Genomic DNA, 26691 nt, shown 5'->3' with positions numbered 1-26691 from the left:
CAACTTTCAAAGAGGTTGTAATGGATTTGCTGCTGTTAATTACTTTGGGGAAGCCCTGTGACCCTGCTATGCTGACAAATACAGCAGGATGAGAGAGTGCTGCTGAGCCTGGGCTCAGAAACAAGCTGGTTTCCCTGGTGAAAAAGCCCAGTGAACTTGGGCACCTGCAGCCAGACCTGCAGCTGCAGCAGAGCTCCCCTGAGCTGCCTGGAGCCGAGCTCCTGCCTCAGCCCCGCAGGGAAGGGCCATCAGGACACGTTTCCTGAGCAGGACCAGCAGCTGAGTTTCTCTCTTTTTAATCACCTCTGTCTCAGAGCTGTCATCTGGCTCCAGTTTTCCCCTCCCTATTAGGAATCTTCTACCCTCACCTCACAGGAGAGAGCCCTCTGCACTCTTCTGGAGGCTGGAGAGGAAAGGGATAGTGTGCTTTGTGCTTCTTTCATCACTCGACATTCTGCAGGTACAAGAGGGTGAGATGCCTCAGGCTGGGAGAAGCGAGCACAAGTCCCCAGCAGGTAGGGGAGACTGGTTTCTGGGAGAAGAAAGTCATTTTTCCCCACCAACCTGCAGCCTCAGATGCGCTCACTGTAACCACACAGGATAAGGACCCCCAGTTTATACTCCTACAGCACAGTCATTCTCTGCTTCCCAGCCCAAAGCCCTGCTCCAACACCTTTGTAGCACCCAGGTAAATTCCTGTAACATCCATGGCACAGAACAGCCCCATGGCCCAGTGCTGCTGCGTGCTAGGGAGGTTCTACAAACACTTGTTCACAACATAACTCACCTCAGAGCCCAGAAAACTCATGACGATCATAGAATGCTTTGGGTTGGGAGGGACTTTAAAGCTCATCCAGCTTCAAACCTCTGCCACGGGCACGGACACCTTCTACTAGAGCAGGTTGCTCCAAGCCCCTGTGTCCAACCTGGCCTTGAACACTGCCAGGGATGGGGCAGCCACAGCTTCTCTGGGCACCCTGTGCCAGCGCCTCAGCACCCTCACAGGGAAGAGCTTCTGCCTCAGAGCTCATCTCAGTCTCCCCTCTGGCAGGTTAAAGCCATTCCCCTTGGCCTGTCCCTACAGGCCCTTGTCCAAAGCCCCTCTCCAGGTTTCCTGGAGCCCCTTTAGGCACTGGAGCTGCTCTAAGGTGTCCCCTTCAGGAGCCTTCTCTTCTCCAGGCTGCCCCAGCCCAGCTCTCTCAGCCTGGCTCCAGAGCAGAGCTGCTCCAGCCCTCGCAGCAGCTCCGGGGCCTCCTCTGGCCTCGCTCCAGCAGCTCCACGTCCCTCTTGTGCTGTTGCCCCAGAGCTGGACACAGGATGCAGGGAGGGTCTGTGCCACACCAATTTCTCGTGCTCCAGTAAGGCTGCATGTAAAAAGCTTCTGGTGATTCCTAAGGTGCCAAGATCCTCTGCCAGGCAGCCTTATTTACCTGCTGAGTAAAGGAGCTGGTGTAGCTCAGCACTGCTATGCTCTGCCACGCTCCTTTCATCCCTTCTTGCCCATTTGCAATGCTCCTCAACAGCACACGCAGTAAATGTTCCCTACTGAACCAGCTTTCTTATAGCATTGCTGAAGATGCTATAGCCTTCCTCTCCTCAAGAACCTGTTCCCAAGCACGTTCACTGATGTGCACTGCACACGTATTTAACAAAACTCTTTATTTACATTTCAAAACGTGAAAAACAAAATAGATGCCAATTACTAAATAATTTCAGGAGAATGTCAAGAGTCAAGAGCTTGGACCTGGCCTGCGGGGAGAACTGGGGCAGTGGGGAACTAGGTGGAGTTGGAACTGCATGGAGCCAGCACAGGCCTAACCACCAGCGATGGAACACTGAAACAAAGCAGAAAGAGATCCAAAATGCTGGACAGTCCTTCCCAACTCATCCTACAGCAGCAAGACTGGGCAGCGACACTGGGTGCCGCTACAGCAGTTTTCAAGTGAGTGCTACTTGCTAATGTCAGCCCTGAGCTAGAGAACTCAGGAGACGTCCTGTGTCTCCACGCCAGGCAGCTGCACCTACATATGAACTTAAACTCTGGCTGGTTTGAAAGGATCTTGACATTGGGCAAGACAAATGTTCTTCTTGTCTACAGGCAGATGAGAGGCAGCAGGCTGCAGAAAGGCAGTTCCTGAGACCAGGCTGGGAAGTAAGCAAAGTGGCACCAGCCTGATAACTAGAAATTAAAAGCTTCCAGTCTCAAGCTGGATGTTGGCCAGACATCACGTACTCCAAAATGAAATGATCAACAAGCCTGGGCCTGAGGACAAGCCTAAAGGGGACCCGACCCATGTGCACGGGTTTGCCCATCTGCAGAAAGCCTGTTAACAAGGTTGTCCCCATCTTCAGAAGCCTATAAATGCCACCAGAAGTACCAGGGAAATGAAGGAGTGATTACATCCCCTGTTGTCACTTCATCAAACAGGAGGAGCTCCCAAGAGCCTGAAGTGCTGCAGATCTGAAAGACTATTACGGAAGCGCGGATGCGTCTTCGTGGGCAATTCCAGATGTCTCTGGAAATCATGTAATGGAAGGTCAAAAACTGTGGGATTTGCTTTCGTCAGTGCCTGCCTGCAGGAATTGGAAAAATCAGCAACCAAAAGGCTAATCCAGCAGATTTTTCACAAGCTGCAGCCTGACACATTGAAATCTAGACAGATTTGTTCAAATGCTTGTGTTTTTTATGGTAAAGTGGGCGGACAAATGGAAACAGAACATTGTACAATAGCCTGAGCTCTGTCTGGAGCCTATTGGTTTAACCAGAATAAAGCTGTAGTAAATGCTAGAAACATCTCCCTCCAGATGAGGATGTGGCATTTTTCAAGTTAAGGTACAACTATCCAACATGGCAATTCCTTGACACTTCAGTGGTGGCAGCCCTGTGGCTATACTGATCAAGGAAGCTCAAGTCCTCTCTTTCTCCTCTTCTCTTCTTGACCCCTGCCTGCCCCACACACGGATGCTCTGTAGCAATCAGGAGTTCACCAACCTGTGGGCCAAAGCGAAGCCCCCACCCCTCAGACTCCCTGGATAACAACAGCAGATTCCTGCTGCAGTTCCCTTTCATCCATTGGTTTCTAAAGCGGAGGCTTCAAGGCAACTTAACCCCATCCCACAACCCCACCTTCCCCATGACTGCAGCTGCAAAATCTTGTCCCTCCAGCACTGCCTTTGGTGTCTGTGTAGCTCGGAGGGAAGCCAGTTCAGGGAGTTGAGCTGGCAAATAACTAAGCAGTTAGAGAAGCACTTTCTGGTGTTTCACTGAGCTGAGTCAGCTCTCTGCAGGCTCCAATGAATGTGAAAATAAGTTAAAGAGGAAAGGAAGGAGCAGGGCAGCCCAGAGTGCAACTGCACTGGGTGCCTGTGAAGACTGAGACTTACCACGTTTCTGTTTCATTGCTTTTACATTTCCCCACACTGAGAGATCACAACTGGCAGCTTGGGTTTGTTATTGGGACCCGTGGGCACATTCTGGGGACAAAGAAAGATATAACATTAAAACTTCTGAAAGCACAAATTCAGTGAGCAATAGGTACTTGAGAACTGGCTGAGAGATGTCTGTACAACATCAGGAACAGGGAAATTGGGACACAGCTCCGAATGACATGGAAGCACTGTTATGCATTTTGGCATCAGCCATAAGCTGATGAACTCTCTGTGCAGAGGTTTGGGATACAGACCAGAGCCTGTTTCTTTGAATGGGAGGGAAGGAAAAGAGCAACACCAGGGGAGCTCCTCATGAGATACAGCCAGCATCATGCCACTTGAGACTGCTCTGGCTTAAATCTTTACAGTTACTAATTACAGCTGCAACGAGCAAAGGAAAACTGTTATTGTACAGAAAGTCAACCTACACGTGAGCCAGTCACAACCCCTCATTCTGCTGGACTCACTGCTCCTTCATGAGTCTCTTCTTTCCATGAACTTGCCCCTCACTGCAGCGATGCACAAAGCAGACACACCACCAGTGCTCCTGGTGAAGAGGACTAGCAGCACGTGCATTCTATCACGCTGTACAGCTCCTTACATGTGACCTTTTCTCAGCACCTAACAGCTCTGTGTTTGCCCTGCTTTTTAGATTTAGATTACAGGCCCTTGAGCACCTTATCCCAGGCCTGTGCCATCAAGTTGGTGTCAGCTGGCTTGAAGAACTCTCTGCTATTTGTTAAATCTACTCATGCTGCCGTGACACCAGTCACAACATCGGTAGCTACCTCCACCCCCGAGCATCTTCATCTCCTGAAAGCCCATCAGAAGATGAGTTTAATTTCTCCTATTAAACATGCTGATCACAGATCAGCAGAACTGATGATTTAGCACCCACTGAATAATCCCAGGCGATGGCACAGAAGTGATCTGCTTTACACTCTTGTCTAAGTTGCTGATGGAACAGCTTTTTAATTCAGCTTCCTGAACAAATGCAAAGCATTGCAAATAAAGCCACCAGAACACAATCCCTGCTCACAGACCAACAGCAACCACGAGAGCAGAGCCTTTCTAAAGCCAATCTCTATGAGAGCCTTTGCCTCTACAGATTTCCTGCTATTCTAGAATGATGACAATAATACCAGTTATCAGCACTGGTATTCCCTGATATCCTGTAAACAGGCAGTGGGAGAGAACAGAACAACCCTTGTTAATCCTCTACATGACTCTCCAATGTGGACATTCACAGAGAAATAGGTGCATTCAACTTACTTCAATTTTCCTCATGACCAACAGCCCATCGACAATTTTACCTAGAATGAGAAAATTCATCCACTTCAATAAAGCCATTTTTCACCTTTGCTCCCCCAGACTCATCACAGGTACATGTGGTTTTGTTCCCCCAGGAAAGCCCTGTGCAGTGTATTGGGCACTTCAGGGTTTGTTACCCATCCCTAAATTGACAAAGGGAACAATCACTTTTAAAACATCTTCCACATTCAGAACAGATCAAGTGCATTTTCCCATGGCAGGGGTGGCACATGTAGATTTTGAGACCTACTGCCATCAGCTGTGCTAAAACACACCATGAACTCCCTCTATCAATACCACCTTGGTAATGATCCAAAACCATCAATGAACAATATCAGTGTTACTTAAGAACTGGAGGAAAGGTATCCCTTCACTCATCTGTCCCTCTGCACTGGCACAAGGATTTAGGTGGTAACGTGATACACCAGTCAAGGAACTGATCTGGATTAAAGCTAAACTGGGAAAAATCCCATTTCATTTCATCAGTGACCCATCTCAGCACCTGCACAGACACCTCCACCAGCACAGACGAGGGGGGAAGGACACACAGCTCCTGGCTCATGGTGGGTACTCACCAAACACAACATGTTTCCCATCCAACCAGTCACATTTGGAGCATGTAATGAAAAACTGGCAGCCGTTGGTACTGGGACCACTGTTTGCCTGGGGGTAAGAATGGCAAAACACAAAAAGGGCACAATTTAAGACTTCTCAAAACTGAAGGCAGATGCATCTCACATAGGGAAGAGTGGTTGCTCCAGACCTAGCTTATTTTTAGCTTATTGCTACACAAACCAAGGGAAGCAAGACATCTGCAGGAGGGTACCCTGTGCTGAAACGTGGCACACCACCAAGTCTGGTCATGCCAGTGACCACACCAGCTTTTTATTGTCCTTCTACAAAGGCACGTCCAACACAAGACTGTGCTGAAATCTGGGCTCTACAGCTTGCTCCTGAAAACAGGCTGAACTCTTTGGTGACCAGTAATTACTGGGTGCAGTATTGTCCTGGGGAAAACTGAAAGCCAGGAACCAGGGCAGATACTAAAGCCTGTTCCTGTGCTGACAGGTAAGCCAGGCAAGTTTTGCAGCTGCTGGACTGCACAGGATATGGTCACATTGGACTTTTCCTTATTGTTAGCCAGCTTTGGAAGGATCCAGCTGGGATGCACCATGGTTTGGCTCAGAAGAATGACTCCAGTGCCAAGGCACTTGAACACAAAGCTGGTGATACCAGTGAGGATCCCTCCTTCTACACCACAGTACACTGGTGGCTGACCTGTGTCGTGACACCTCTTTTTAGGCCATGTTTTGAACTGGATGAATAGCTAATCCAAATGGTGAGTGCCCAAAGCAAGTGATTTTAAGCAGAGGGCAGCTGGAAGAGCTGGGGAAGAAGCCACTGTGGATGGGAACACTGAAGCACTGGCTCCACTTGCTTTCTATCCCAGAAGTCAGGGTATTGTTCCTACCAGACAACATGCAATGGTTGCAGCTTTTCCTACAATGCTGAACAGGAAGCATATGTTATAAAAGATACCATGGTAACACTGCTGTGGCTTTGAACCTCCCAGATCTCTTTGTTTCATCCTTGCTGAGGTCAGTGTTCGATAACAGTACCAGGGAAGAAGAAAACACCACCACCTGCCACCGCCTGAAAACTGTAAGAATCAAGCTATGCCACAGGCTGATCAAACAAAGCCTGGCCAGGCACTCCAACAGGTAACAAAGAAAGGATGCTGCAGGATCAGAACTTTTGTGTTACTCAACACATTAACCCATCAAAGCCTTCTGATTAGTAGTTACAAAGCAGATCTTTCAGTCCTTGTATCCAATGGTGGAGATTTCTGTTGTCTGACAAATAACTTTATACACTTAGGAAAAGAGCACAAAGTACCAAAAGCTTTTTAGTCTTATAAGGTGGTTATTTCATACGCACCATAGAGAGCAGCCCAGGAGCAGAATGTTTCAGCTTGAAGTTTTCATCTGCAAAGGGACCTCTGTATATACTGGCTACTCCAGTGCCATCTCCCTGCACGAAAGAGGTGCCCAGTCAGCCACAGCATTTGTTCTGTAGCAACTGCTACAGAACAATTCAATTTAAACATTACATTTAAAATTCCCAAGCAAAAGAACAGGGTTAAACTCAGCCCAAAAAGAAGCTGTCCTGCCAGATACACACACCAGCCTGAACACATTCCATGTTTCATTTCTGAAGAGGAACAGCAACTGGTTTCTAACTGCACAGAACACCATTTGCCATCCGTATGTTGGCAGAAACCCACAGAGATGGTAAAGGATTAAGCCCAAGCCTCCCAGAGTGGGATGGAAGCTTTAGATTGCTTGGTGTGGACCCACCTGGACTTGGCATGGAAAAGGGAGGGGATGCAGAAGCATGGGCTGGTGTGATAAGGAAAGCAGAAGTGGTTGTGTGGAAGAAGTGAGCTGATGCTGTGCTTACTTATTTCACCTTCTTTTCTGTGACTGCTGTGAACAGGGAAGTGATCTCTGTGCAGCAAGGACAGTTGCTAAAATAAAGACTTGCTAATTTTTGCTGTACTTTCTACCAAGTCCAGACATCCTTTACTTAACTACAAGCCCCAGCACTCAGATCTCAAGACACAGCTAAATTAAAGCAGTAAGGCCCATACCAGCTGCAGAATGCAGGCTCTGACTGCTCAGTTTGTAACCTTGCAAAAGCCTGAGCATGGTTCACATAAGACACATAACCTGTGGGACTGCTGAAAAGACCCTGCCCTTTGGTCCAGCATTGCAGACACTCCTGTGTGATGCCTTCAATAAAATGGCCATAAAGATGCTGCAGGGAGAAACCCTTCAGGGAAGGGTGCAGAAGCAAAGCAAGCAGGTATCTCTGGCACAGTCAGTTTTAACTTACTATCCTGACAGTGATTTCCATTTCTGGGCTGATTTTCCCTTTCTTTGTCAATTCAGCACCATTTCTTCTGCTTTGCTGCAGCCTGTAATCCCTTCACTGCCTTTCTGCTTTATGTATATGTTCTTTCTTAGGCCAAACTTAACAAGAAAATAAGATGCCATAATATACCATGTGCAGCTCCACGTGTTTTGCTCTGCTTGTCTAATCCTTGCTTTTTGTCCTCCTATTCTCTGTGGAACTGTGAGCTCTGAGACAGGAACACATACCCTATCTTTACCCTATCTTAGCAGTCAATGTGACCATTCTTGCTCCCCGAGTGGCTTTGTAACAAGTGTAATTTATAAATGACAACTCCTGGTGCTATCTGTGATGCTTGCTGAGCTTCAGAGGCAGTAATAAAGCCCAGTGGGACATTTGAGCAGCATCATGGTTATCGAGTACCTGGAAGTCTGGTGCAGCTGAGCCACCCACTGCGCAGTCAGTTCTCCCAGTGACTTTCATACAACCAAGTTTTACACATTTTGCATTAAAAAAGCTTTATCACCCTCCTCCTGTTCTGAAAAACTTCCAGAAATGGAATCATTTCACGGGGTCCTAGAACACCAAAGAGACCCTGTGGTCCTCCAGCCTTCCCCATATACACTGCTAATTCCAGAGTCAGAGCATGACCACACAAAGTCTTTTCTATTCAGAGACAATTCACTAACAAAAAGACAGTTTTGACTTAATCTCCTGCACTAGATACTTGGTTCTGTACTTAGGGTCTCTCTGCAGAAGGCTAACAGACATTCACAGGGTTCCTTGCTTGGGAGGACAGGAGAAGAGGGAAGGACAACAAGGTAAGAAAAGATCTTTGCAAGTTTGAAAAGCCTCTGGCTGTATTGCTATGCTTTTTTAGACAAGGAAGTATTTTGGGAAGGAGAAGGTATGTTCACCCAAGACTCCAGATTTGTTTCCAAGTACATTACAGCCTGTTGCAGTAGATGGCAGCAATGCTATGAGGAAACCTCCAGTTACTACTGGGTATCTCAAAAGAGCCAACATAACCCATTGATCAGCACAGAACAGTTGCATGTTAGACGATGTAGGAAAAGTACAAATGTAACACAGAGTACGTACGTTTACAAAGTCCCCTCCTTGGATCATGAAATCCTTTATTACCCTATGGAAGTAAAACAATACTTAGTTCTCAGTAGACAAATGGCTCAAGAAAGCTTAATATGTGGTAAAAAGGAGTTCTGCCTGGCATTAATGTGAAAATTATCAGGGTCTGTAAATGATACAGTCTAAAATCTACAACAAATATTAACTACTGGTCACTAACAGGCAATCTGGGACGTGTTCCTGTTCAACCAACAATAGTGATTAGTTGACAGATGCCAGAAAGTTATCTCTGACCTGGGATCCCTCCCATTAATCCTAATGTACGCATGTACATTAGGACATATGTACATTGATCCTAATGTACACATATAGGTTAGGCAACCCAAGCCCCTCAAAGCTACAGAAGGACAGTATTAGCCATGACCTACAAATGCCTCCCAGACCAATAATACCTTGAGGCAGGTCTCAAAGCCACATCTAACTGAAACTGCTATTTAAGTGCCCAAACAAAAGCAGATGAATTACCTGTGGAAAGTGCTTCCTTTATAACCTATAGGGACACCATCTTTCCTGCAAGGAAATAAAAAGGAGAATCATTGCAACTTACTGGATATCCAAACACAAAACATCCCCAGGAATTCAGAGTCCCAAAGGTCACGTTAGTATGTGCCTTGATACACAAGCCAGTGCTGCAGCCTGGCTCTGAGCTGCTGCTATCAGAGGCAAAGGGAAACCTCGAGTGGGCTCTGCACATTAAATGACCTGGTTCCCTACAACTTCCACACCATCATCTTTATGGGATCCCACTGCAATCTGCAGCATAAGCAGGTGGGATTTGCAGACAGAGCTTTTTAGAGCAACCTGAGGACAAAGTCATGCCCAAAACGGGAATGCTGCCATCTCTGTGACTGACCCAGCCCACCACAGTTCCGTCAGGTTTCATTTTGTACTCGCGTAGTAAGAAAAATCCCCAAGTGAGCCTTCTTCCTATTCACCCAGCCCTCTTTCTCTACATAGGCCACTTAAAAGGACACCTTAAGTGACTTACCTGAATTCACCTGTACAAAACTGCCTGGAAAACAAAAAAGCAGAGTGTGAGACACATCTGAACTCTGAGGACAGAGGGCTGCATTCAGCAAACATGCACTGACTGTTGTACACGACATGTAGGGACAGGACAAGGGGAATGGCTTTAACCTGCCAGAGGGGAGATCGAGATGAGCTCTGAGGCAGAAGCTCTTCCCTGTGAGGGTGCTGAGGTGCTGGCACAGGGTGCCCAGAGAAGCTGTGGCTGCCCCATCCCTGGCAGTGTTCAAGGCCAGGTTGGACACAGGGGCTTGGAGCAACCTGCTCTAGTGGAAGGTGTCCCTGCCCGAGGCAGGGGTTGGAACTGGAGGAGCTTTAAGGTCCCTTCAACCCAAACCATTCCATGATTCTATGACTCCCCTTACTGCATCAGGGATACCCCCAGCTGAAACAGAAACCAGCAGTAACTTCTCCCCTCTTCCGTTTCAAAAGAGACTCTGAGCTCTCTGCAGTTGGGGAAGTCAGATATTTAACACCAGGGCTGTAAGGAATGGTGAATGTGGAGCTGGCACCAGGTTTCACAGCAAACAGGGTATATCCATCCCTCCCATGGAAGTGGGATATACGAGCAGTTCATCCTTCAGTCAGTGGCAAGAGAACCAGTGGGTGAGGAGACCTCTGTCATGACATTAAGGTACTGCCTTCTATGAATGCACTGAGTGTATCAGGAGCTCCGCAGAGGAAGCAGAGAGGGATCAGAGTCCTTCAGCTCCCAGCCAGATGGCCTCCCCTGAGGGATCTGGGTGTTGTGCAATTGCTCCTCTGTGTGTGAGGTGAGAAGAGAGAAGCAAAGCAGGCACAGCGGTTCTGGGGGGCACGTGGTCCCTCTGCCACCAGAGATATTCCTGCACCCAAGATCCTTCCCTGCCCGGGTCTGTGCCGAGCTGCAGGAACACCGCTGCTCCTCACCTGAAGTTCTCTGCAGTTTTGGGTACGACGTCAGCGAACAGCTCGATCTTCATGCGGCCAACCTCCTGTGGAGACATGGCCGGGTGAGCCTGGATGCCCTCATCGCACCGGCCTCCCCAAATCCCTGCCCTGGGAACTCCCACACTTCAACCTCCTAATGCACCGCCAGCCCTGCAAACCCCCTAGTGCAGCCCTGCTGCCCTGCACCCTCCCTGCTCCCCTGCATCCCTGTACCCCCCTGCTCCCCTGCACCCCCCTGCTCCCCTGCACCCTCCCAACACACCCCTGGGACCCCGCAGCTCCTACGCTCCCAATTAACCCCCCGCCGGCCACCATATAACACCCTCCGTAGTGCTCCCTGAGAGCCCCACCAGTGCTCCCCTCACAGCTTACCCCCGCTCCATGCACCCCTGGGTGCTGCCCCCCGCTCCACGCACCCCTGGGTGCTCCCCCCAACCCAATGCACACCTACGTGCGCCCCCCCCCGACGCACCTGCCCGCCGATGGTGACATCGAAGAACACCACCGGGTTGCCGGGGTTGGACGCCAGCACCGCCATGGCGGCCGCCCCTCCCGGAAGCAGAAGTGACGGCGGGAGCGGCGCCGGAAGCGGCGGGAGGTGCGGCGGGGGCTCGGGGCTGGCCCGGCCGGTGCCGGTGTGGGGCCTCGCACCCCGGTGAGCGCCACGGGCACGCTCTTGAGCCGGTCCCGGCCCCCCCGAGCCCAGCCCGGGCCCTTGCCGTGCCCCTCTGTGATCCCCAGGGGCGGCTCTGGGGGCACCCAAGCCCCGGCTGTGCCCCCAGTGCACTCAGCCTGTACCAGCTCCATTCCCTTCTCTGTCCCCGCTCCAGCACCTCAATGTCTCTCTTGCAGTGAGGGGCCCAGAACTGACACAGGATTCGAGGTGCAGCCTCCCCAGTGCCCAGCACAGGGGGACAGTCACTGCCCTGGCCCTGCTGCCACACTGGTGCTGAGCCAGGCCAGGATGCTGGTGGCTCCTTGGCTGCCTGGGCACAAGCTGCTCATGTTTGGCTCCATCAATCAGCGCCCCCAGGTCCTTTCCCAGGAGCAGTTTCCAGCCTCTGCCCCAAGCCTGGAGCGTTGCAGGGGGTTGTTGTGGCCCAAGTGCAGGACCCTGCACTTTGCCTTGTTGAACCTCATCCCATTGGCACAGCCCATGGATCAGCCTGTCCAGGTCCCTCTGCAGAGCTTCCCACCCTCCAGCAGATCAACACTCCCACCCAAGCTGGTGTTATCTGAGATCCAGATCATCAGTAAAGATATTAAACAACACTGGCCCTAACACTGAGCCCTGAGGGACACCACTAGTGACTGGTCGCCAACTAGGTGTGACACGATTCACCACCACCCTTTGGGCTCGGCCATCCAGCCACTTTTTCACCCAGTGAATAATCCACCTCTCCAGGCCCTGAGCAGCCAGTTTCTCCAAGAGAACGCTGTGGGGGACAGTGGCAAATGCTTTATTAAGGTCCAAAGAGACAATGTCTACAGCCTTTTCATCCGCAGATGGTGCAGACCCCCTCCCTGGAGCTGCAGCCTTTGCTCTTCAATGAGTGCCCAGGCTTCTGCCTTGAGGGTGAGGTGGGATGGGAGCCCCAAGCTGTGCAGATGGCCAGCGGAATGTCTCTCGTTTGAGGACCTGACTGGCACATCTTTCCCCATTCAGAAGTTCCCAAAGCTGGTCCCCTGGCTCTCCTCCTGCAGCTGGGAGGCTGTGGTGTCTCCAGGAGAAGCTACATTTAAGTACCCGATCTCAGAAGGTTGAGAGGGGGATAAGCAAAAGGCTGAGTCTTGGCTTTCAGCTTCTCCGTCGGGCTTCGTGTGTTGTGTGGCCTTCAGGGCGCTCAGAGAGGCCGGTGGTTCTCGTGGTGCGAAGCTGAAAACAGATTTCCTCTCTCGAAGTCATCCTGCAAACTCAGCCTGATCCTCCACGTGTGCTCAGCCCCAATGTTCCCCCCAGTATCTCTGAGGCAGTGCAGGGCCACGGGCGATGCCTTTTGCTTATCGCCCTCTTAAGAGTATTAAGGCTCCAATACTCTCCCTCAGCCAAGGAACTGGTGGTCCTCATCTACCCCAGAACCTGCTCAGACACTGTCCCCCTCAATAGCACCCACAGGCTGCAGCCAAGCCTGCTGTGCTGGGTCTCCAGCAAGCAGAGATCGGAGCTGCAGAGTCTCTCTGCCTTCCCCTTGCCCGTTTTGGCATGGGTTGTGGTGCTCCTGGCTACACCTGTGGAGAAATAGCTCAAGCTCCCTCCTGCCCCAAAGCCTAGGAATGGGTCATACAGCTCCTGGCAGCAGTGGTCCTCTAAGTCTCATAACCTCCTGTGTAAAGACACTCCTCCAAAACCAGGCACCAAAAGCTGATCTCTAAACCCCGCAGCATTCCCTGACATAGCTTGAAGATTTTACTTCTCCATCCCTTTAGTTTCAGAGTCTTTTTAAAACCATTTTCCCTATATTTTGACCAATAAAAAAGAAACCCAACCACCATTGGAGGTGAAAGCCCAGGGTGGAGCAGCCAAAACGCTCAGCTCCTCCCTCACCACATGCAGAGGCATTCCCTGCCTCCTCCTTTTACCCCACAGTACCTGGGATGGGGAGATGGCAGTACCTTCCTCTGTAGACGGCGTTCGGAGGAGTTGATGCTCTTTGAGTCCTGGAAGGAGGAACAGAGACTTTCACAGGAGGACGTGCATGTCAGACCCTGAATTCCAACACACAGTCCTGGTCTTCAACATGCCCCCAGCTCCACTGACACTTCTCCCCATGAGCTCCAGCCCCACAGAGGTACTAATCATAGATTTGTCCTTTGGGTCTGAATTTAAGCTGGTGGAGTGGTACAACAAGCGTTTTGAGCTTTCAGCTCCCCACAAAGCCCCTCCTCACCAACAAAGCCACTGCTGTCTGCTGTGTTTGGTGCCCCTTTCCATTCCAACCAACAGACTGACTCAGCCCTTCTCCAGCACCCTCAGCTGCAGCTACAAACACCACTTTGCAGGAGACATCAGCTTCCACAACCTGCCTGCTGAGTCCAAGCCCTTTTGGAGTCTCACCTCCGTGTTGGGAGCATGGATGTTCCCTGGCGTGCGCTGCGAGGTGGGCACATGGCCAGACAGTTGAAGCTTGCTCTCGTGCAGCCGCATAAGCTCCTCATCCACAATCTTCACTCTGAGTACATCACATATAAAAGGTATAAGTTATTTTCCTCCCAGCCGCACAACCTTTTCAAAGAGGCATTTTCTTTTTCAACCACAGACCCTTTGGCCTGCACAGCCTTCAGTGGCTTCAGTGTGCCACACTGGGGGCTTTGGTGGGGAGAGGAGCTAATTACATCCTGCAGCAATTAAAAGCCACAGCACTAGTGACTGGGGCACAGTTCAGGCTTTCTTCTTAAAAGAAAGAGGCATGAAACCACAGGAGAGCTGAGAAAAAGCAGGCTCCCGGAGGTGTGGACATCATTAAGCACCTACCTGCTCTGCAGGGTGGCAATCATGGACCGGTTGCTCCACAGGGTCTCCTCTTGGTCAGTTATCTTCTGGAGGAGCCGTCGTCTTTCCTGGAGTAGTTTCTCATTCTCAGCAGTGATCTGTGCAACCAGCATCTTCCCCTGAGCAGAGCGGCACAAGGAAACAACCACCAGCGGTTATACTTTGCTCTCCCCCGTCCTCTACAGAGCTTGGAGTGCTTTACTGAAGGGGTCACCATCATGTATGTTAACTCCTACAAGTTCACATCTTGAAGCCTGTGTTCAGTTCTGGGCCCCTCACTACAAGAGAGACATTGAGGTGCTGGAGCGGGGACAGAGAAGGGAACGGAGCTGGTGCAGGGCCTGGAGCACAAGTGTGATGGGGAACGGCTGAGGGACCTGGGGGGTTTAGTCTGGAGAAGAGAAGGCTCAGGGGGGACCTTATCACTCTCTGCAACTGCCTGACAGGAGGATGGAGCCAGGAGGGGGCTGGTCTCTGCTCCCAAGGAACAAGGGATGGGACAAGAGGAAACAGCCTCAAGCTGCACCAGGGCAGGTTTAGATGGAGCTGAGGAACAATTCCTTCCCCAGAGGGTGCTCAGGCATTGGAACAGGCTGCCCAGGGCAGGGCTGGAGTCACCGTCCCTGGAAGTGTTCACACACCGTGTAGCCGAGGCCTCAGTGCCATGGGTTAGTGGTGGCCTTGGCAGTGCTGGGGAATGGTTGGACTGGATGATCTTAAAGGTCTTTTCCAACCTAATTAATTCTGTGATTCTAAGTGAGACATTAGTTGATGTAATATATGCCAAAAAGAGACTTTCGGATCCTCTTCCAAAATAAGATGGAGCTTAAGCAGTTTCTGAATGGGATTTGAGGACACGTGTTCCCACGAGAGCAAACTTGGGCCAGGAATTTCCTTGGGGTTTTTTGTTCCAACCAGGACAGGCTGGTGCCTCCTGGCACTGCTGGTTGTGGCAGAGCTCCCTGTGCTCCCTGTGCACCCGCTTGGTTAACAGAGCAGCCCCATTACCGGCAAACTGGCTGCTCCTAAACCTCATTTCCTTTCTTCTTCAACTGCATTTCCTTTGGGGGAGAAGCCCTCGATGTGTTCTCTCACCTTTTCCACTTGGAGCTTTGACTCACTGAGCTCATTTTCAAGCTGCTTGATTCTGCTGTCCCTTTGTTTCACCTCGTGGATAAAGGTCTCCTTGGCCCTGCGGATCTTGGCTTTGTGGCGGAGCTGCATTTCGTTGTATTTCCTGAAGAGGCAGAGGCACAAACATCAGGCTGTGAAATGCTTTTGTGCTCTGGGCCAGGATCAAGGCAGGAGATGTCCTGCATTTATTCAGGCTTTTCCAAGCCTGCATTGGGAGTCTCAGCCATCTCCCAGCTCCTTTTGGCTGAGCAGCTAAAGGCAGAACGAGCACACTGACTGTCTGGACTGTATCTTCCACTGACCAATTTGGGGTTGGTTTTTCCTTTGTTGCACAGGTTATATTGTTAAATGTCAACCAAATGGAAACTGAGGGAAAAGGACCCAAAGCATTCCCAAACTGACTCCCTGTTATCCCACAAGAAATCCTTGTACCTGCCCTTCTCAGGTCTTTATACCAAACAGGGTTATAAAGTCACCAGAATTGGAAATAACAGGGAAAGGGCAGGTTGTTTATTCAGGTGGGGATGTGGGTGGTTCAGGGGAATTAATGGTGTATGGGGGAAAAAGGCTGAAAAGGAAGAATCCTAACCAGCAAACAGGTTGCAGAAAGAGCTGCTTCAGTGGGTGCTTCTCAAAGCCATGACACTGGGATTAAATATTTGTCTTTACTGAGATTTGTAATCACTGCTCTTTCCCTCAAACTTGTCCCATTTAGGCAGTGTTATTGTTTCATTCTGTCCACTCAGGACAGAAGACAAAATAACGTCCAAAAAAAGAGAAATCTTATACGGTGGATATAAGGGATATTTGCCCACGTTGGCTCAAAACCCATGACAAAAGTGCTGGTGTCCTTTAAGTTAGATCAGAAGTGCTCTGGGGAGAAACAAACAGCTCCAGGGAGCGTCTCTGCCAGCGCCAGCCCCTGAGCAGCAGCACCCACAGCCCTCCCGGGGCTCCACCTCGTGTTCTGCACTGCCTTCAGCTGCAGACACCACAGCAGATGTGCGACACAACACAGCTGCATGCAGGGCTGTTGAGTTTAGTGCTAAGTGCCTTGACCAAGAGAGATAAGAAAGGCTGCAGAACCCTCAAATCCAGTGCCACTGCCAGGCACACAAAGAGCAGGTCCTGGGTAGGTGTTTTGTGCCTGCTGCTGCAGTCATTACCTGACACACAGATCCTTCTGGCTCAGGATCCGGACTCCTTCCTCATAAAGGGCTTTGTTTTCCTCTTTCAGCAGAGCGAGCTGCTCCGAAAGCTTCTGATTGTCCTTCTGGCACTGGAGGTGCTGGAAAACATTGTTTGTGTGTTTGTCCTCAGCTGCAGGGGTCCCTCTGCCTCCTTTCAGCCCAGTCTCCAAAGCTTCTCTGCCATAAATCCCAGTGGCTCCCACTACAGATAATATCCATCCATTCTGCCCAACACAGCCACTGCCTCCTCCCTTAAGGAGGGGAGGTGTGGATTTCTGTGCTGCTGGGCGGGCTAAAGGCTTCAAGAGGACAGAGAGAGGTAATGCATCCCCCAAACAGCAGACCCTGCCAAGAGTTTCCTGCAAAAAGCTCCATGCTCTGCAAGAAAAGGGGAAGGGAAAGGGGAAGAAGCCATCTGGTTGTCCTTCTCTGCCCTCAGAGCTGCATCCCTAGGAAACTGAGATGGAATGGTGCTTTTCCTCCAGCTCCTCTTTACATTAATCTGCAAGGGCTCAGCACCTTATTGAATTAGACCCTATTTCATCAGTTCCCAAATACAGATTCCACACTGGGATGCTCCCGTTTCCCCCCTGGAGCTCGGTGGTCTGCTCTGGAGTCACCACAGCATCCTCTTGGGTGATGAGGACCCATCCACGCTGCAGCTCACCTCGCTCGAGTCGGTTTTCCTCTTGTTGTCCAGGACGTGCAGAGTCTTGGCCTGCAGCTCCACGTGCATCTTGGCCAGTGACGCCTCCGTCTCCTGGGAATGCCGGAGCTGCTGCCGCAGCATCTCCACCTGCTGCTCCGGGAGCTTCCTGAAAGCGTGTTGGTGTGACACTGAGACACTGATGTGAGGCCAGCCCGTGATGTGCCAGCCTTAATTCACCATCACACTGCTCTGCACCCACCTTAGGCAACACTAAGGGAAGGAAGAAATCAGCCCATCCCGGTTGTCCCCATGTCCCAGTGGCAGGTGAAAGGGTGCATGATCTGCTCTAGCGGAAGGTGTTGGGGTTGGAACTGGATGAGCTTTAAGGTCTCTTCCAACACAAACCATTCTATGATTCTATGTATCTGGGATCACCAGTCCCAGCTGCAGAAGAAAGGGGACTGCTGGCAGCCAGAGGGTAAACCAAATCCCTGGGCTGGCAGGAAGGGCCACACACCTTCCGAGGCAGCTGAAGGTTCCAAAAGTCTTTTATATCTCCCGTGGAGCTCTGCCAGAGGCACTGGCAGGTCAAAAGGAGAGATTGGAGGCAAAACAAGTGATGCAGTGACTCCTTGAACCCACTTAGGGCCAGCCATGGAGGTGGCACACACCTCTCCTCCGCACGCAGCACAAGGCTCACCCAGCTCCAGGTACCTTTTCAGCTGCTCTTCATGGAGTTCTTGCTGCACACGAGCTTCATTTTCTCGGGCCTCCTTCAATTCCTCCTCCAGGAGTTTCTTGTCTGAAACACGGGCCTCTGCCAGCAGGAGCTGGTGCTGTGAATCCTTCAGCTTTTGCTGGAGTTTTGAAACCTCGGATTAAAATTGGACATGGATTAAACTTACTGAATTTATAGGCCAGTCTCTGAATCCAAGGGATTCAGATCCCTCTGATCCCTCTGCATGTGAGTCATGGGAATGAAAGATTTGCTTGCTTCTATTCAAAAGGACTTCTGCACAGGGCTTGGAGCAACCTGCTCTAGTGGAAGGTGTCCCTGCCCATGGCAGGGGGTTGGAGCTGGATGAGCTTTAAGGTCCCTTCCAAACCACACCAGGCTGTGATTCTACGTCTTTATATCAAGGCCCATTGAAAACAAAGCCTTTTCAACAGCTACCAGATTTTGGATCAGACACTATGGCATGAATTAGCAACAACCCTTTTTGCACCTGATTTGATCCTGCACACATCAAAACCAGTATCCAGTGGTGAGTACAGGAACATGGCAGAATCAATGCCATGGAAATTACAAGCTTTGCCATTTTGAGATAGCAAACAGCAGCAAATCTCCTCACCAGGAGCATGACCTGGAATCCCTGTGCCTGCCAGCCCTAAGACCAGTATTTCCAGAGACACTGAGCTTTTGAGACAGGAACTGAGCCATCGGATTGGGATTCTATTGCCTTCAGTATGGTCCCACTAATAACAGACATTTTTCCTAATATATTTAACCAAGTGATCTCAAAATGGAGCAGCAAAACGGACTTCAGGGAACCAGTTCAGGAGCTGCTAGTGCTTCTGTGTACTGCTAACATAAACCTCCTGTTAACTCAGCTGAGGAGTTACCTTCTTTTGTGCTTCACACACTTTGGATTTCTCCTGTGCGAGCTTCTCTTGCAGACTGCTCTGCAGTTTATCAGCCTGGGAGCACTTCAAGAGCTCTTGTTCGAGTTCTTTGACCTTCTGCTGGCTTTTTTCCCACTGTGCTGTGAGAGAGGAGCATGTTTCGGTTGTGTCCAAGAGTTTTGCCCGGGCTTGCTTCAGCTCAGCTTTGACCTGAGTTTCAAAAGAAGAAACCAAGTTTGCACTTCAATATATATCATCTGAAATGTCTTGATTAGAAAAGGGGCAACAGGATTGCCAGAGAGTGAATGAGAATAAAAGAGGAACACAGGGAGCAAGTACAAGGCTTTATTTGGAGGGAATTTGGCATGGAGCTGGAGCAGAGCACGCTTGAGAACCTGGGTACTGTACAGACAGATATAAATGAGGTCCAGTCTGTTGCAATCAGCAGCTCAGCCCTCCCATAGCTTGTAGGATGACATGATGCTCCCTCCCAGCAGTTCTCCCTGCTCTCTTCCTACCTTGGTGCATTCCTGTTGGAGCAAGAGGTTTTGCTTTCGTAAGTCGACGTTCTTCTCTCTCTCGTACCTCAGCTCCCTCTCGGCTGAGCTGCACAAGTTCTGAACCCGGCGCAGGTCCTGCCGGAGCTGCTGCAGCTTCTCCTCCTGCTGCTGGAACCTCTCATGGGTCAGACCCTGCAGGAACAGCAGAATTACAGAAGTTACATAGAGATTAACCTCAAGACAAAGACAGAGACTGAATATTAAGACAGGTAGAAGTATGCCAGTAGGATTTAAGGGCATTTCATCAAGATAGGTAAAGCCAGGCAAGCATCCCTTCTGCCCCATGCTATGTCCTGCTCACTGCCCTCTCCAGCCCCTCAGAGAAGCCAATACGACTCTTGATGTCAAGGGAGAAGATGTAATAACCTGGATGAGGGAAAAAATCCGTGTTGAAACTACCCTGTCAAACAAAAGTAAGGCACCCAGGTTACTCTTAACTCTTGTGCCAGAGTCTCACTAAGCTCCGAGAGCAGCAGGATGAGTTCAAGCACTGAAGTGTAAGAGCAGAAAACCCGAAGGAGGAGCAGGGAATAGGAACAGCTTCTGCCCACAGCAAGAGCAAGACTGCAGTGAGAACAGCAAGCCAGCTGTATTTCTCACACTCCAAAAAGAGGCTGAGAAAGAGCTCCAAAAAGTTTAAAACATCGTTTAAGGATAACTTCCTTCTTTCATGTCTACTAAGGGGGACATTTGGTTTATCCAAGTTCTCACTACATCCAAAAATACAACAGAAGAAATGACAACACTCTTATTTTCCAAACATTTTCCCCAAGGAGATCAGCCAGCCTCATCTCCCCCCATGTGCTGACACCACAGGACTGGCTTCCAGTCCACTTTAATCAGGTTTTGCCACTGAATTTAGTGAAAAAAAGTACAGCGCAGATGGCAAAGCTGCTCATACCTGTTTAATACCATCTAAACTGCCTGCAGAGCTCTGCGACACGGGAAGCCTGTTCCCTCTGTGTGCCAAGCCTTGATTCATCCTCAAAGTCTCTCCAAGCGCGCTGTCGCCCTGCTCCCGGGTAGCCAGAACACCTTGGTTTAGCTGGGCAAGTTCTTCCAGTAATAACCACTTGTCTTCATTGCTCTCTTTCAGCTGCTTTTCTAGCTCTTCCCTCTTCTTGTTGCTGTCTAGTAACTCAGAACTTGAAGGAGAAATAGTAAAGGGGAGAGATAACTATACACATCCAAGGGAAACCGCCCCCCAAGGGGAATAACTTGGAATAAAAGAGTCCAGTGAAATACTCAAGGCAATGCTCAAGTGCCTCAGGAGGCTCCAAAGGGGATTTAATCCTGGGTCTAACAGCTCTGGGCAAGGGTCAGACTCCCCTGGACACTGACACACAAAAGCCTTTGTGTCCAAGGGTCAGCTCTCAGCCATGAGTAGCTTAACTGCTGGCTAAGGAACCGCTTGCATGGGCCACGTGAGCTGCTCTGTGCTCACAGGGGCAGGGAAGCACTTGCACAGCGCCATGCCGCATGGAAGCACGGGATCAAGCTGTCTGACTTATCTCAATCCAGACTACATGTCCGTGTAAGCTAACCTACCTGTCTTATCCTGGTTTTACCTTATCTCAGTACCTAGTTATCCAGGTAGTGGAGCTGACTGTAACTATGCTGGATTTGATCCAGGCTTCTACTTACTAATGAGCGCCTGAGTATGCATGTTTCAACTCCAGATCTGTATTGATCTACTGAAAAAGAAGAGTCAGGGGACCTGTAAGAGCTTTATTTACAGCACTAATGCCTGCTGACACCCATCCTCCAAGGACAACAGCAGGATGTGTACGGTCAGCTGCCGGCAGCAATTAGCCCCAAGCAGCCCAAGCCCACGATGGGAGCTTTTTGGGACCATGGTAGTCCAAATACTTCCTCACTCCAAGAGAAGAGGCCCCCTCCCTAAGGAGAGCCCATTTATACCATTCAGAATCTGGAAAAGCGACAGAAAACAACGAAGGTTTGCTCCTGACTTATCATGATGGAGTGATCAGTGGAGTAAGGATGGGTGAGACGTCCCTGCCCATGGCAGGGGGTTGGAACTAGATGACCTTAAGGTCCTTTCCAACCCAAACTATTCTATGATGGTACTAAGGGAAATGCTTATTCCCCAAAGTCTCTACAGAGAGACCATTACCCAATAAGGAAGACACGAAGCAGCTGTACCCATTTTGGCCAGAAGCAGCACAATGGGGATTTTTAAAAGACTAAACAATTAGCAAAGATGAAGAGCAGAAAGTACCACAGGCCTCGTTAGGGTTTACCAGAGCAGTTCTTGTTCATCCCTCAAGTTTTTGATCTGTTCTTCATGTCTCTTTTCATCTGTACATAGATCTTCATGTGTCCGCTCGAGGTTGTTAATCTGTTCTCTTTCTTCTAGGAGTTCAGAGACCTGTAAGGTCAGAAAACACCACGACTTCGACTTTCTTTGGTCTCATGGAAATCTTTTGAACAGAATAAGGTGAGCTGTGGACTCCAAGACATGGCTTGTGAGTCTGTAGCTAAGTTGTTGTAGTTCTTCACCTGCGATGCCTTTGATTCCTAAAGCTTTTTAATCAATAGCTCTTCCTGAGTGTATGCTAGCACTAATATTTCAGTTCCAGACCATATCTACACCAAAACGGCTTTACTTATATTTGAGCAACGTACATCAGCAACTTCTGTCTGCATCAGACACCAGCACAACATGGTGTTCTTTACATTTCACACCTCTGGATCTAACAAAGCACTCTCTTTTTGTAACTTCTTATGGGATACATTAATAAGATCCCTGCTTTGGAGACTGGGAAGTTATTACAATGGCTTGTAAACTCTGATTGTGAGTCTGGCAACCAACCCCTGGTGAGGAAACATCAGGAGTTAGTGGATGCAATACACCCCTAACTGCAAGCTCAGAAAAAGCTTTCTCCTCTCAAATGTCCAAAAACCTGTTAAAAACAAGAAGAGGGTTCCAAACAAATGCAAAGAGCTCTTTGCATAGCATCAGTTTGTAGCACATCATTAGCATGTACAAGAACAAATATATTTTCCCATTTACTCGCCCATTCTGTGTCGGACATACTGACAAATACAACATTGAACAACCTCACATCTTGACCTCCGGGTGTGCATCACGCCTGAGAACCCCATGATTTCAAGTCAAACTGATTTCCAGCTCTGTTGGTAAATGATTCATCCCAATTCAGCTGTTCTATCAAAAGGGAATGAACCTGTTTGTGGAGGCAGGAATCCCACCAAACACATGCACAGTCCTCTATTTTAAAGACTGTTACAGTCAAACACAGGACACTGGATTTCATCTTGTGATTCCTGGAAAAAATAGTCCTCCCTTAGGTGAAACCACTGACCAGCTGGTGCCTGAATTAGAACCAAACTTACAGGGATGTATGATTTTGATTTAAAGGTCCCTGTACCACGAGTAGATTGAACTGTTTGGACACAAATGCTGAAGAGTGACTCTTCTGTTTTCTCCATCCGTCCCCAGATCAGCAATTCCTTTTCATGTGCATGTTCATAAAGTGACCCAGCCCCTTCCCCAGGCACCCTTCAGCAAGGCTTGGTCCACATCCTGAGCTTTTACAGTGTGAATTTGTTGCCTCCAGCACTACAAGAGTCCTGTCCTCTAGATGCCACTGTTCCTCCAGTAAGACTCCTGTGTATGTGCGGGAGCACCAGCAGTCCAGGACTTTATTGGGTTTTACTTGCATTCAAGGAAGTGACCTGGCTCACAGCTTGTTTAAGGCCTCTCAGAGTGCTAAAAAATGGGGGTTGTAATAGGTGTAACCCCCCTCCCTTTGCCAGTCCCCTTAGGTTCCCCTTGTCTGCCTGACCCAGGCCACACATCTGCAGCTCTCCTACATTTTTAGCCCTAATTTTAAGCCCTGACCCTGCCTATGCCTGCGCCGGCCCCTGCACAATGCTGCTGGCAGCACACGCTCTCTCCTCTATGGCCCAACTGGAGCTCAAGAGCACCAGCAACAACCCCAGCAGAGATAAACCCAACAGAAATCCATCCAGCAGTTAAACTGCTTCAAGCAAACTGTGCTGAGGTCTTTAGGGCACATAACAAAAAGCAGTGCCAGGATCTCAAGCTGTTCATGTAGACTTCTGTGATGCTTCAGTGCCCTCACTTCTTACCATGCTGTTAAGAAAGAATACTATTAATATTAAAGGTGACCCATGTTAAACAGATTCAGCATTAGCCAGTGGATGGACCTCAGGTGGTAACTGTGGTGCTGCCCTGCAGGGAACTCTTGGCTCAAGCCTCCAAGTACCCTGCTGCGTTATGACACAGGGAGATGAAGGCTCATGATCACAAGTAACTCTGCAATAAATACCTAAGTCTGAAAACTTCCCTTCTGACCTTTAGAGAAGGGGGGTTTGGCTACATTTTAATTAGTGTTTTATTATTAGATTCACTGAAAGGAAAAACGAGTTACAGAGTTAGAGGTTGTTTCAGTAAAGCAGATGGATTTAACACCATCTGCCAAAGAATCAGACTGGTTTGGGTTGGAAAGGACCTTAAGATCATTCAGTTCTGCCACAGGCAGGGAATGAAGCGTTGAAACTGGCTGGACTAGGGAAATCCATCCAGCGAAGTCAAGCAATGCACTTGGGGGCAACTGGGGATGTTCCATGGAGTCACCCAAAGGTGACAGCCTCCTGCAGGAGTCCCAGTGCTGGAGCTGGACCTACCTGGCTGCCCAACACCTTCTTCTCAGCCTTCAGATCTTCTCGTAAGAGTTCAAGTTCAGATGCAAGCTGCTTCCTCCGTTCTCTCCGCTCTCCCAGCTGACTTCCCAACTTCTCTATTGTTTCCTGACAGCTTTTCAACATCTGGAACAAGAAAAATTAGGAGTCGCTTCTACAGCAGTATTTATTCTAGCAAAAGACAAACAAAATGCAGACAGGGTGTCTTCTAGAAAACAAGGGTAGGAAAAATGGTTCTCAAAAGTTGCCAGCAGGATTCCTGTACCCTATTCCCAGGACATCCCTGAAGGCCTGGGTATCTGACGCAGGATACCTTGGGAAGCTCCTCTCCCATATGCAATAAGCTCTGCCTGGCAGATCCAATTGTCTGGCTGGCAAGTAATGAATCAGCAGCAAAGTCAGCCCAAAATGAGCTGGGAAACAGCCTCATAAATGTACCTATGCGCCACCCAGGCTGCAAGAACCAAGCACCTTTACCCATTAAACCCTTCACCCTCATCAGGGAAGCCAATAAGCTCCTCAGCCTGCAGGGCTGAAGGCAAGACAACCTTCTAGGAGAGATGAGTTATCACAGAGATGATGTTGGCGTGTTAAGCTGCTTTCGTCCAAAAACATCCATTTGTCCTGCATGAGCTGATGGACAACAAATCCTCAGAAGATGGAGACAAAGAACATTCATAGGAGATGCTCGTTTAATGCATTTCTAAACAAAACTGTGTATTTCCCAAGGAAAACCTCTTACCTCTTGCATCTCTTGTGCTCCAGACAACGCCTGCTCGTCCCCATTCATCTCAGCTTTGTTCTTCTGCACTTGAAGTAACTCTGCTTCTAAACTTATGACCTTAACATAGAGAAACCACAAGTTAAAACCAAACCAGTGCTCACAACTAGCACTAAATGCACAACTATTGCTAAATTGCTCCTTGTGCTGTATTGCAGAATAAGCCTTGGAAGCAAGGGGTAGGAGATGTGGACAGGCACCAGCATGGGCTAGCTCCAGCTCACATCTTTCATCCTGCTGCTTCAAAAGGTGAGGGAATCACCAAGGCCAAGTCAGAAAATGAAAGAACCCTGCTCCACAGGAGGAGAGAAACAACCCAGACACATGGTGAAAACTCAAGGCCTCTGTAGCTTGTGGGCCTTCTACACACTGCTCTCCCAACACAGAAGACCCCATCAGACCCTGATTTATATCATGGGCCATCCTCCTTTCCCATGCTGTTGCAGTGCCCACTCACCCATAGCTGATCTCAATCCAGGTTTGACCTGATCCACCAGGATTGTCCTCGTCCCTCCACTGCTCAAAGGATGCTGTAGCTCCCTCCGGCAAGGCTCCGAGGACTCTGGACTTGAGCTGGCCAAGCACTGACCTCTGTGCTTGTCCTGGCAGGCAAGTCTGTCTGGACAAGTGCTCGCTCTGCATCTGAACCACCCCCCTCAGGCATTCCTTTGTGGGATTGTTTATTATTCCTGTTTTGAAGGGCTGGAAGGAGCGAGGAGCAGTCCAGCTTCTCCTCCCCGCCAGGGCTCCTGCAGCCCCTTTTACAAGATCCAAGCCTTGGCACTGGCAGCCACCCTGCTCCGGTGCCAGCCAGCATGGCATTCCACAGCCTTTCCTTTCCACTGCTTATGCTGGGAGAAGGTTTGTGCTGGTTTTCTTATTGTAAACCACCAAGCTGTCCCAAGCTGGGTTTTCACTAAGGAGGCTGCAGAGTGAGTGGGGACACTGGAAGGAAACAAAGTCCAGCTGGAGGTGAAATCCAGCTTCATCTACACAGAGCAGACACTGGACCTATACAAGCAACATCCATCACTGCACTCACACAGATGAGAGTGTGGTGAAGCATGCAAGATGCCTTATGCCTTTCTCACCCTCCTTTCTTTGTGCTTATTCAGAGATCATCTTTCATTCCTTCCCAATGGGAAGCCAAAGCCAAGGAAGTGCCAAGCCTCTGCCAATCCCAGCCCATTTCCAACAGTCCCAGTGCAGCGTGCCAAAGCCCAGGAGCTTTGCTTTCACTGACAGGCTTCAGGCACAAGATGGCTCTGTTGAAACTCGCAGGGGGGAGCCATCCAACACTGGGGAATGCTGCTGTCATTCATAAGACAGATGATGTTACCCAACCTAGGTATTAAAAGCAAATCAGTGGGTGAAACACCCAGACCTCTTACAGAAGAGCCAGAAGGCAATAAACCCCTTCCTCTTGCACGACTAGATGATAGTTTGAGGTTCAGCAAGACTTGGGAGCTCTAGAAGGGATCTCAAAGGCAAAATACACCTTCCCAGCCAACCTTTGGCCATGCAGTTGATACCCAGCCATGCATTTCCATCATTTTGCTCATTATTCCTCCAAGCCACTAACTTTTAAGCACTTCAGTTGCACTCATAAGTCTCCTGCCAACAGCAGAACAATACTCACATTGTATCCCGTGTCCTGGTTCTGAGTCAGTGGCCTAATCACCCAGATTCTTGTAGGTGTGCCAACAAAACAGAAAACACTTCCCAGTGCGTCTCCCATGGGGCAGGCTGGCAAACACCCAGCACCACCGCTTCCTCTGGGCTCCTGAGTACCTGCCTGCCTG

The 26691-nt window shown here is 49.6% G+C and overlaps 2 protein-coding genes across 4 annotated transcripts in view; both read right to left on the bottom strand.

The window, feature by feature from the left end:
- Positions 1–1640: 1640 nt before the first annotated feature.
- On the bottom strand, positions 1641–11345 carry PPIH (peptidylprolyl isomerase H). Of its 3 annotated transcripts, none has more exons than XM_030508133.1 (10): positions 11228–11345; positions 10735–10799; positions 9788–9811; positions 9265–9309; positions 8755–8797; positions 6679–6771; positions 5316–5403; positions 4702–4742; positions 3385–3474; positions 1641–2516 (listed from the first exon to the last, which is right to left on the bottom strand). In XM_030508133.1, the coding sequence occupies exons 1-9, from the start codon at positions 11291–11293 to the stop codon at positions 3406–3408; spliced, it is 534 nt and encodes a 177-aa protein (XP_030363993.1). In that variant the 5' UTR covers positions 11294–11345; the 3' UTR covers positions 1641–2516; positions 3385–3405. The 3 variants fall into 3 exon arrangements, with proteins under 3 accessions (XP_030363993.1, XP_030363992.1, XP_030363994.1); XM_030508132.1 differs by having other exon boundaries at positions 1641–1835; XM_030508134.1 differs by lacking the exon at positions 10735–10799 and having other exon boundaries at positions 1641–1835; positions 11228–11312.
- An 854-nt stretch (positions 11346–12199) lies between these two features.
- Positions 12200–26691, bottom strand: part of CCDC30 (coiled-coil domain containing 30) — a 32008-nt gene continuing 17516 nt past the window's right edge. Inside the window, exons 8-21 of the mRNA XM_030507982.1 lie at positions 24851–24949; positions 24094–24234; positions 21663–21790; positions 20303–20546; positions 19360–19533; positions 18842–19051; positions 17933–18090; positions 17237–17384; positions 16546–16667; positions 15341–15482; positions 14228–14364; positions 13811–13925; positions 13346–13413; positions 12200–12631 (exon numbers count right to left, since the gene is read on the bottom strand). Of these exons, the coding sequence (XP_030363842.1) occupies positions 12418–12631; positions 13346–13413; positions 13811–13925; positions 14228–14364; positions 15341–15482; positions 16546–16667; positions 17237–17384; positions 17933–18090; positions 18842–19051; positions 19360–19533; positions 20303–20546; positions 21663–21790; positions 24094–24234; positions 24851–24949 (2100 nt within the window). The 3' untranslated portion in view covers positions 12200–12417. The remainder of the gene's footprint in view (positions 12632–13345; positions 13414–13810; positions 13926–14227; positions 14365–15340; positions 15483–16545; positions 16668–17236; positions 17385–17932; positions 18091–18841; positions 19052–19359; positions 19534–20302; positions 20547–21662; positions 21791–24093; positions 24235–24850; positions 24950–26691) is intronic.

The sequence above is a fragment of the Strigops habroptila genome, chromosome 16 (assembly GCF_004027225.2).
Source record: "Strigops habroptila isolate Jane chromosome 16, bStrHab1.2.pri, whole genome shotgun sequence".
NCBI lineage: Eukaryota > Metazoa > Chordata > Aves > Psittaciformes > Psittacidae > Strigops > Strigops habroptila.
The sequence above is the reverse complement of the archived record's forward strand: the minus strand, read 5'-3'. Positions and strand labels throughout refer to the sequence as shown.